The sequence below is a fragment of the Myotis brandtii genome, unplaced genomic scaffold (genome assembly GCF_000412655.1).
Source record: "Myotis brandtii unplaced genomic scaffold, ASM41265v1 scaffold321, whole genome shotgun sequence".
Lineage (NCBI taxonomy): Eukaryota > Metazoa > Chordata > Mammalia > Chiroptera > Vespertilionidae > Myotis > Myotis brandtii.
This window is the reverse complement of record NW_005362314.1, coordinates 683,424-694,347: the sequence shown is the minus strand read 5'-3', so window position 1 is coordinate 694,347 and position 10,924 is coordinate 683,424. Positions and strand designations below refer to the sequence as shown.

General features: G+C 42.5%; 2 protein-coding genes across 6 annotated transcripts in view; both read left to right on the top strand.

Moving 5' to 3' along the window:
• Nucleotides 1-2,532: 2,532 nt before the first annotated feature.
• ZNF454 (zinc finger protein 454) overlaps nt 2,533-10,924 on the top strand; it is a 59,161-nt gene continuing 50,769 nt past the window's right edge. For 2 of the 4 annotated variants that reach the window (XM_014543247.1, XM_014543244.1), the window contains exon 1: nt 2,545-2,625. The gene's annotated coding sequence lies outside the window, so the exon portion shown is untranslated. Of the gene's footprint in view, nt 2,626-10,119; nt 10,536-10,924 lie in introns of those variants that run through there. The other 2 variants (XM_014543245.1, XM_014543246.1) reach the window with 2 other exon arrangements.
• Nucleotides 2,593-5,179, top strand: ZFP2 (ZFP2 zinc finger protein). Of its 2 annotated transcripts, XM_014543249.1 has the most exons (2): nt 2,593-3,178; nt 3,263-5,179. In XM_014543249.1, the coding sequence occupies exons 1-2, from the start codon at nt 2,613-2,615 to the stop codon at nt 4,002-4,004; spliced, it is 1,308 nt and encodes a 435-aa protein (XP_014398735.1). In that variant the 5' UTR covers nt 2,593-2,612; the 3' UTR covers nt 4,005-5,179. The 2 variants fall into 2 exon arrangements, with proteins under 2 accessions (XP_014398735.1, XP_014398734.1); XM_014543248.1 differs by having other exon boundaries at nt 2,593-4,516.

Sequence of the window (10,924 nt, the reverse complement as noted above, 5' to 3'; positions counted from 1 at the left end):
TAGCCATTATGCCATACTGCATCTTTTTATAGTTAATAATGGTAAAGATTAATGAATAATAAAGCAGACACCTAGGCACCAGAACCTAGAGTAAGAAACAGAAAATTACTGGTATCCTTGCCATGATTTGTGTGCTCCTCATTCACACACTCTTAACCTCTCTCTGGGACATAATGACTATTCTCACTTTTGTGATAATTCTCTTCCCTTTTCTTTAAGTATTGTCATCCATAAATGAACCTATAAACAGCATATTTAGTTTTAATCTGTTTTTAAACTTTAAGTAGACTCTTGCTATATATATTTTTCTGTGACTTTAAATCATTCATTCATATTGATATGTATAGCTATAGTTTATTAATTTTAACTAGTCTTAATTCAGGCTGCTATAACAGGGTACACTATACAGGTAGCTTAAAAGTCAGATAACTATTTCTCACTGTTCCAGAGGCTGTAATTCTGAGATCAGAATGACAGTGTGGTTGGGTTGTTGGTAAGGGCCCTCATCCTGGTTTAGAAACAACTCCTTCCTGCTGTGTCCTCACATGCTAGAGAGTGGAGAGACAGGAAACAAGCTCTTTCATCTCTCCTTATAAGGACACTACTCCCATCACCCCTCTGCCCTCATGACCTTTGACCTCCCCCAAATCCCACCTAATACCATTGGGAATTTAGCTTCAACATAGGAATTTTGGGGAGACACAAACATTCACTGTTGTCAATTATTCCATTGTATATATATTTGACAATTTAGTTATTTATTCTATTATTGATACTTGTGTTGCTTCCATTTTTTTTGCTGTTGTGCACTGCTACTTTTAAAATTATGAATAGTATACCTTTGTAAGTTAGATTTACCTAGGTGTGTGTACCTGATAGTGGACTTGCTAAACCATTCATTCAGATTTCCACTTCTTATGTGCCTGTTCAAGTCTTGCTGGTTTTTCTAGTGGGTTTAGTGTTCCATAGATATTGTTTTCCAAGTCTAGGTTCTAGTTCTTTGTGGGTTATTGTTATAGATATCTTTCCCCAGTATGCAGCTTTTAAAAAAACTTTATGATGTCTTTGGATGGCTGGAAGCATGTAATTATTCTTCCAATATTTGTTTTCCCTTTTGATTTTTATGCTTTTTTTCTTCTCATTGTTTACATTATTTTAAAACTTTATTTCTTAACCCTCTATGTAGCTTCCAAACTTGGTATTTTCTGTGTATCATTTATCTTTGAATGGAGGTAGTTCTATCTGGACTTTGTCTAACAGGATGAAACCCCCTTTTGCTCTTTATGTTTGCCTGTGTGGCACTTTAAATGTTCTCAAAGAATTTTAGTTGGGTAGCTGGATATGATAGTGAGGTGGGGCAAGTGGCCATCTCTAATTCATGTGTTGCCTGTTATTTTCATACTTGATTGGATAGGTCCTTTCTGTGGTTACTTGGTGGTGTGTTTTGGAGGTCGATTCCACTAGGATGTCCACTTTTTATCTTTTATGTAAGCAGGTCAGGTTGTAAGGAGGAGGTCCAGTTAATGCATAACCCTTGCTTCACAGTAAAGCCTCCTGCTCACATGCCAAACTTTGTTGCTTCAGTGTTTATCTCTGCTCTGTTGACTCTGATCAAGCTAACAGATTCGCAGATTATAGTTTCCTGTCCTCTGCCTCTCATTGCCACTAGGCCATTTTGTCTGGAATAAGAAATGGGATCAGAAAATAGAGCCTGAGTGGTCCTTCTTTCAGCTCCTTCTGAAGCAGTTCAACAGATTCTTCCTTGCCTGCCCCCACCACCAGTTCTCATCTTTAAGGAATGGGTATTTAGGAAAGTGTAGGGCCCTTTAGGACTCTCTTAACCTTTTTGAGAAAATTACAGCCTGCTTGAAATTTGTGTGTGGGGAGGGGAAGCTTTTAGATTGTGTTATCCTCCCTTAAGAGTTTGAATTTCAGATATGTTCCAGACAAATATGTTCCCAAAGGGTAGGTTATATACATTATCCTTATCAGATTATTTTTATCCTCATTTTATAACTGTCAAAACTCAGACCTAGAGAAACAAGTAGCTAGTTAAGATGGTAAGTGTTGAACCGGTTGTCTGATTCAGGGTTGACAGTCTTCATTGTGTCACTCTGTGAACTTTTTGAAGATTTAGTATTAGAATTATAGGTAGGAAGAAATGGCTGGTAAGAACAGTTGGTACAATATGGCAGGGCTTTCTGATCTTCCTCATGCAATCCCTGGTCTTCTGTATATTTTCCTTTAGTTCCATCTTCATTATTTAGCTTTGTCTAGTGGTCAGTGACTTCAATGTCTATCCCTTCTGCATAGGCTCACTCTTTTCTCTGCTTACCCTGTTTCTAGTTCTCTTATTTGTAGACTGGTTTGCTGTTTTTTCCTTTCTTTCCAATTCTCTTCCTAATTGTAGGGACATCTTTAAAAGCTCTCCAAATGTGCCATGTATTCTCAATTTTATTCTCATTCCCACTTTATACAGTTTTCAGTCTCCCAACATAGAAACCAATGTGCATTTGAATTTTTTATTTTTTACAGACTGGGAGGCAAGACTTGAATCCAAAGAGTCAACTCCAGAGCCCATCATTACTGAAGATTTATCCTTTTAGGTAATAATGGAAAAGGAAAGTCTCTGGCATTCTTCTTTAAGGGAAACCTGGGAACCTGATAATTGGTTAGAGGGCCAACAGAAAAACCAGGATAGACATCTGGGTCAAGTGGCAGTTACCCATAAGGGAAATCTCACGGAGAGGAAGGTATGTAGAGGTAATGAATTTGAAAGATGTTCCAATCAGGGTTCAATCATTGATATACAACAAAGTACTCCTATGGGAAAAAGGCCCTGTTATCAGAATTCACATGGAAAAGATAAACAAAATTCTGAATTAATTAAGATTCAAAGAATGTTTGTAGGGAAGAAAATGTATGAATGTAATGAATGCAGGAAAGCCTTCAGCCAGAGCTCATCCCTTCTTAAGCACCAGAGGATTCATACTGGGGAGAAGCCCTATAAGTGTAATGTATGTGGGAAGCACTTCACTGAACGTTCCTCTCTTACTGTACATCAAAGAATTCATACTGGAGAGAAACCCTACAAATGTAATGAATGTGGCAAAACCTTCAGTCAAAGCATGAACCTTACTGTTCATCAAAGAACTCATACTGGAGAAAAACCCTATCAGTGTAAAGAGTGTGGAAAAGCTTTCCGAAAGAATTCATCCCTTATTCAACATGAAAGGATTCATACTGGTGAGAAACCCTACAAATGTAATGAATGTGGGAAAGCTTTTACCCAAAGTATGAATCTCACAGTGCATCAAAGAACTCATACAGGAGAAAAACCCTATGAATGTAATGAATGTGGGAAGTCTTTCAGTCAAAGTATGCACCTTATTGTACATCAGAGAAGTCATACAGGAGAGAAACCCTATGAGTGTAGTGAATGTGGAAAAGCCTTCAGTAAGAGCTCAACTCTTACCCTGCATCAACGAAATCACACTGGAGAAAAACCCTACAAATGTAACAAATGTGGGAAATCCTTTAGCCAAAGTACATACCTTATAGAACATCAGAGACTTCATTCTGGAGTAAAACCTTTTGAATGTAATCAGTGTGGAAAAGCTTTCAGTAAGAATTCATCTCTCACTCAGCATCGGAGGATTCATACTGGAGAGAAGCCTTATGAATGTATCATTTGTGGAAAGCATTTTACTGGACGATCATCGCTTACTGTACATCGGGTTATTCACACTGGAGAGAAACCTTATGAATGCAATGAATGTGGAAAGGCCTTCAGCCAGAGTGCATACCTTATTGAGCATCAAAGAATTCATACTGGTGAGAAACCCTATGAATGTGATCAGTGTGGTAAAGCCTTCATTAAGAATTCATCCCTTGTAGTGCACCAGAGAACTCATACAGGAGAGAAACCCTATCGGTGTAGTGAATGTGGGAAAGCCTTTAGTCGGAGTACAAACCTTACACGGCATCAGAGAACTCATACATGAGGAAAGTTTTCACTGGGCTCGTTATGATGAACTCTTCAGTGATAATCAGATATATCATGTCATGTAGAAACCAATAAATGTAATGATTTTAGGAATCTTTTAGTTGAAGTATATTATACCATATCCGATGATACAGACCACTGCAGAGGAACCATATAAAAGTGGAAAATCTTGATTGAATTAGAAAGTAAAACTTTGCATCCGAAGGCTTAAGTAGCTGATATTCTAAACAATGAGGATTCATGCTGAAGATAAGTTCTGTTGTGTCATACTGCAGATTCTCCTTTGGATGTCAGAGATTTCACATCAGAGAGAATATGTGAGAGTGCTTAACTGGACAGCCCAAAGACCTGGTATGTACTCTGATCTGTCACTAACTTGGACAAGTCACCAACTTTCACCAGGTCACAGTACCCTTATTTGATAAATGAGGGATTTTGGATTTAGAAGATCTCCAGGATCCCTTTTAGCTCTATAAAGCAACAAACCTGTAAATATAATGAATGTTGGGACATCCTTAATCTTTTACCACATTATGTATGTTATTAGATGCTACTATTTTGCAGTCTGGTTTCTCTGGATGATGTGAGTTAAAATTCTCTATCTCTACCAAATCCTATTATTCTCCCACGCCTACCCCCTTCTCCTTGCATTATTTTCTCCTCTAAACATAGGCTGGTTGCAAACAGGTGATGGAATAATTGTACAAATCTTAATGCAATGGTATGCTGTTTTGAGTCCTCAATTAACAGTCATTAAATTGTTGTTAAATAAGCTAATTACTTAGAAAATAATATAACTTATAGTCTTTTCCTAGGACTCAAATACATATCTTTGTATCATACTGACAATCAAGTGAAAAGGAAGCTAGGCTGAACACTAATAGAAATAAAAATCTCACATTAACAAAATCTTTGTAATTCAAACATATGCAAAACAATCATGGAGATTTTATAGACCTATAGTAAAGACAATTTTATTTCACACACATTTAATACGTGCTATAAACATGTGTTAGGCATGATTAGAAAATCAAAATAAATATGATACATTCTTGTTTTCCAAGGTTTAAACTGAGAAAGTGACAGTGAGATGGGAGAGGAAGAATTCAGGCAAAAATGAGACAGAATCTATATCAGTGGTTCTCAATCTTGGCTGCACATTAGAATCACCTGGGAATCTTTTTAAAATCCTGATTTCTGGGCCACATCCTCCAGAAATTCTGTTTCTTTTTTATGGGGTGGGGCCACAACATTAGTAACAAAGAAACAGAATTTCCGAGGGTGAGGCCCAGAAATCAGGATTTTAAAAAGATTCCCAGGTGATTCTAATGTGCAGCCAAGGTTGAGAACCACTGATCTAGATAATGTGGTAACTGATTAAATGTGAGTGCTTGAATTTATTTGGATGTATAGGGATGCCATAACTAAAAATATAAAGTTGACCAATTTGTGGGGCAATGATGAGTTCAGTCTGGGGGCATTTTGATGAGTATGTGGATATCCAAGTGAAGATTCATAATAGACTATACACTAAGTAGTAGGGCATTGATTAGAGGGTTCTCTGGGAATATAATAGTTCCCCAAGCCCCAATTCATGGTTTTGCTTTTCACAGTTTGTTACCCACAGTCAACCTTGGATCCAAAAATATTAAATGGAAAATTCCAAAAGAACCCCCACAATTCATGTTTTAAATTGTGCACCATTCTGAGTAACATGCTGAATTTCCATGCTACCTCACTTCTTTGTGATCTCATCACATAGCCACTGTATCATGTCACGTCATCACAAGAAGGTTGAGTACAGTACAATGAGATATTTTGAGAGACCACATTCATGTAACTTATTACAGTATCTTGTTAAAATTGTTCTCAATAGTTACTGTTAATCTTTTACTGTACCTAATTTGTAAATTAAACTTTATCTTAAGTATGTATTTATGGGAAAAACATAGTGTGTGTGTGTATCTATATATCTATCTATTTATCTATCTATCTATCTGTCTATCTATATATGTATATATAGTTCAGTACAACTTATTGTTTTAGGCATCCACTGGAGGTCTTGGAACATACCTTGGAAACAACAGTTAAGAGAAACACAAAAAACAGAAAAATCAGGAGAACATTGTGGAACAGAAGTAAAAGGAGAACTTTAATGTAGGGATAGAAATCCTATCTAATAAAGAGGGAATATGCTAATTGACCCTCATGCCATCGCAAAGATGGCGGCGCCCACAGCGAATAAGGATGGAATATGCTAATTGACTGCTCTGCCCTCAAAGATGGTGGCACCCACAGCCAATAAGGAGGGAATATGCTAATTGACTACCCCACCCTCAAAGATAGCGGTGCCCACAGCCAATAAGGAGGGCATATGCTAATTTCCACACCCTCAAAGATGGCGACGCCCACAGCCAATAAGGAGAGAATATGCTAATTGACTGCCATGCCCTCAAAGATGGTGGCACCCACAGCCACAAAATGGAGGCCCCCAGTCCCCTCAGCCCCACTGGGGTGCCTGCCTCCAGAGTCCCCCAGTCCCCTCAGCCCCCAAGGGCCAGCCTGAGGTGCAGGCAAGCCTCTAATGGCGACTGCCCAGCCGCCCAGGGCTGGCCCGAGGCACAGGCAAGCCTTGGATGGTGGCTTCCCAGCCGCCCAGGGCCACCCGAGGCTCAGGTAACCAGGGCCAGCTGAGGCTTGTGCTGCTGGCAGTGGCAGCAGCAGAGGTGTGATGGGGGCGTCACCTTCCCCTGATCGCCGGGTCGCCTCCCACCCCTAAGGGCTCCCGGACTGTGAGAGGGAGCAGGCCGGGCTGAGGAACTCCCCCTCCAGTGCATGAGTTTTTATGCACTGGGCCTCTAGTAGTTAATATTTTCAAATGCTACAGAGGGTTAAAGTAAGATAAAAATATAAATATTGCCCTTAGTTTGGTTGATAATCTATGTAAATTTTAGTAGGTTAAAGAGTGAGTTAAAGGTTGAAAAGGACTTAGTAGCTTGACTAGAAAAGGAGTTTAGAAAGATAACTAGAGGGAGATTGGGGTTGAAAGAACCTCTATCAGAAGAGCTTTTGGCTACATCAATAGAAAGCCCAGTTAACAATGGCTTACGAGCAAGTAGGGATTTATTTCCTCATATAATAAATCTGGAGGTGGGTGGGATTGTTCAGAGACAAAATAATTCAATCCCTTGAGTTTCATGGCTTTTCCATCATGGTCACATGGCTGCCACACTTCAGGTAAAATATCTGCATTCAATGCAAGAAGAAATGGATTGTGTAGCACTAGCAACATCACTACCTTTTATCAGAAAAGGTTTTCCCAGACACCCTTCAGCAGACTACTGCTTACATCTCCTTGACTGCAGCTGTGTTACATGGAGACTAGTAGCAAAGGAGACTGAGAAAATAAGCATTTGCTCTTGGAGCCTCTATAGTAGGTAGACAAAGAAAAGGTGGTTTGATAAAGGTGTTGACTTAGCCCACAATCTGCTGAAAATGTGTTTGTATGACTTAAGGTAGAAGAATTGAGCATGTTTATCTCCTAAAAGAGCTGTGGAGTCCAGCCGGTGTGGCTCAGTGGTTGAGCATCGACCTATGAACTAGAAGGTCAGGGTTTAATTCCCAATCGTGGCACATGCCTGAGTTGCAGGCTCAATCCCCAGTAGGGGGTGTGCAGGAGGCAGCTGATCAATGATTCTCCGTCATCATTGATGTCTTTATCTTTCTCTTCCTCTCCCTTCTCTGAAATTAATTTCATATTTTTAAAAATAATAAAAGAGGTGTGGAGACTCTAAAGGTGCATAAAGGAGGGGATGTGCATCTCAAAGTGGGAAAATAAGATTTGGAGCACAGGTAAAGGATGCAGGAGTCTTTTTCACTGGGAAGGACACTTTCCACTGGAAGAGGCGGTAATCAGTGATGGGTGCAGATGTTTGTGGGTGACAATGGAAGAGGTTCCCTGTGGATTCTCAGTGTTTGGACTTTGGGCAGTTTTAATTCATGGAGTTCGAACATCAAAGACAAAGGAGGAATGGAACACTAAACTGTATCTTCAGAAACTGAGATTTTAAATTTTTCTTCATTTCACCCAGTTTCCTCCTTTCCCTTCACCTATTTTTCTTATACCTCATTCCATCTCAAGAATACAAGTAGATGGGAGGAAAGGCAGTGAAGAAATGGGTAGAAAATAGAAGAAAGTGATTAAGACAGCAGCACATTAAAGGCTCAAAAGGAAGGCACAGGATAAGGGGAAGAAGAAGAATGAAGTTATTGAAGCCTAAGATGGATGCAGTAACTCAAAGTCAATAAAATATTAACCCATGGAGGGAGCACCAGAACACATGACCCAGATAAATGGAGGTTTCACTACTTTTTCAGGAGTTTTGGAAGTCTTAGACCCTGTATGTCAGTTCTTAGCCATCTTGGGCAACAAGTAATGAGGACTTTGTACCTTTCCTCTACCAACAGGTGCAGGACTCCTGGTTCCATGCATTAGACATGACACCTTGGGCAAGGCACTTAATCTTGGTGCCTCCCTTTTCTCATTTGTTAATAGTGCAAACCTCACAGCTTTACTAGTAGGTTGCATTAGGTAATTAATGTAAAGTGCTTATAAAAGTGTCCAGCCTGTAGTTAGTACCAAACAAATGTTATCACCCTCATGTACCTGAAAACAATAATATCCAAACTCCATAGCATGGCGTCCAGAAACCTTAATTATCTTAGAATGACTATGCTCTCAAAACATACCTTGTAAAAAGGTTTATAAAACTGGGAGTCAGTTCCGCCCCAGCCTGCTGGAATAGCTTACTAACTGGTTTCCCTGTATTCCTTCTAGCCCCACCATAGCGTGTTCTCCACACAACTGACCAGTGATTCTGTCCAAGTATGCTCAGCCATGTCACTATTTTGCTCAAACACCTGTAATGGTTTCCCATCACACACAGATTAAGTCCTGCAATCGTCTTCAAGGATTCTAGTTACCCTTTGAACTCATCTCCCCCTCTCCCTTGTTCACCAGGCTCTCTCCAGTCATACTGGACTTCTAAGCCTCAAACTCACCAGGTACCCTTCTCTGGACAGCATGCCTGTTCCCTCCGACTTAGAGGGTTTCCCCCCAGAGAGTCACATGATTTCCTCCCCCACTGTATTCCAGTGTCTGCTCAATATTTTCTGAGAACTTCTTAAAACGCTACTTAAAATAATCCCGAACCTCTGTCACACTCTGAAACTTAACCCAGCTCCACTGTCATCAGTATCTGATATTTTGTTTATTGACTTCCTCCCCGAATAGAATTACACCTGAATAAGTGCAGGGTTTTCAGCCCCTAGAACAATGCCTCACACATAAGTGCTCCAAGTAGGTATCTATAGAAACCTTCAATAAAACCCCAAACAATGCTGTACTGTCACATGAAAGTCACTGATACTGCTCCCTAAGAGGGAGCCAACGGATTAGTTCCCTGACAAACCTCAGGTCACATACTTGAATTTTTCACCACCTACAAAACTGAAACCCTCTCATCTTCCTGAAAATCCAGATAAATCGCCAAGAGCCAACTCTTCCACCTGCTCTATGCTTCCCAGGCACCGTGCCCGACGCCACCGCCCAGGTCCCGAACCTCCGCGGCAGCCTCCTCACTCATCTGCCATCCTTCGGCCCTCGTCCTCCCGCCTCCGCATCCCATTTCTCGCCGAACCACTCCAGGCCCGACAGCCGGCCACACTGTCAGTGTCGGTTGCGTCCCGGCCGATGCACAGTCTCGGTCTTTGGTCTGGCGCGCGCCTTTCGGCTACTCCGTCCTCCGGGACCGTTCCTGAGCCGCACTCCTCAGCGGACCTGGCGCCGCTCCACCAGACTTACCTGCCTTATCCCAACTTCTCGCTAGTCTCTAGCTTGGGCGTGTTTCAAGGCAGAGACCGAGTCCCAATCTGACCAGAGCGGAATCAAAGCCGCAACTCCCAGTGAGCACGCGGGGAGTTATCTGCAAGCTGGACCGGCGACGCCCCGCCGAGGCCTCTGGGAAATGTAGTTTCAGTGTAGAAAGCCTCGGGACCTGGCACAGGGGGGACGGTGAGCGGGCGGAGGTGAGGTAGGAAGTAGGGGGCTGTCTGCTTGGGAAAGCAATATTTTCTTCCGCGCGCCGCGGTGGATTTGCCAGATGGGAAGTGGCCTGGGGAGCAGAACGGCTCAGCCTTCGAATTTGGGGAGATTCGTCCCTGCGGTTCCCAGGGCAATGCGCAAGCGCAGTTCAGACCCAGGCTGCAGACTCCAGCTCTTTGTTCTGCGGCGAAGTGGCGATGGAGATCTCTCACTGCTGGCAGGGTCTCCTCGGCAACCCCGGGTAACCAGGCACCGTAGTTAGAGCCTCGTCTGGAGAGCTGGAGTGGCCGTGCGTGGTTGCGCCCGGGGAGAAGAACGGAGATGAAAGCCCGGGTCATGCTCCGTTCTGGAGGACGCCGATGTGATGCCGCAAACTTCCCAGGATGTATGGCTAAGTTTGATTCCAAAGAGAAAAGGGACGACCAGGTATGGGTTCTTGGATTTCGGGCTCGAATCTGCGAGTGCCCTCCGGAGGACGCGGGCAGGGCTTCTGGCGTGCATCTTAGAGCCGACCCCGGGAAGCCCGATTACGCCCAGCGGGCAGATGGTGCTCCCGATGGGGTTGTGACACTATATGTGGAGCCATCCGAGAGGGCAGCAGAGCAGAGGGCGAAGGGTTGTGTGAAGATTCCTAACCCTCTCCCACTTGCTGCCTCCCCCATTTTCCCCAAATACCTGCTTATCTACCTTTCACGCCAGGTGACCCAAACTGGGCCCCGGAAGAGGACAGGCCTGAGGTCAGGGAAGTGCTTGGCTTGAGAGCCTCAACAATGAAGGGGGTGGGAGGGGGTGGGGGGGGGAGGGGAGGAGATTTA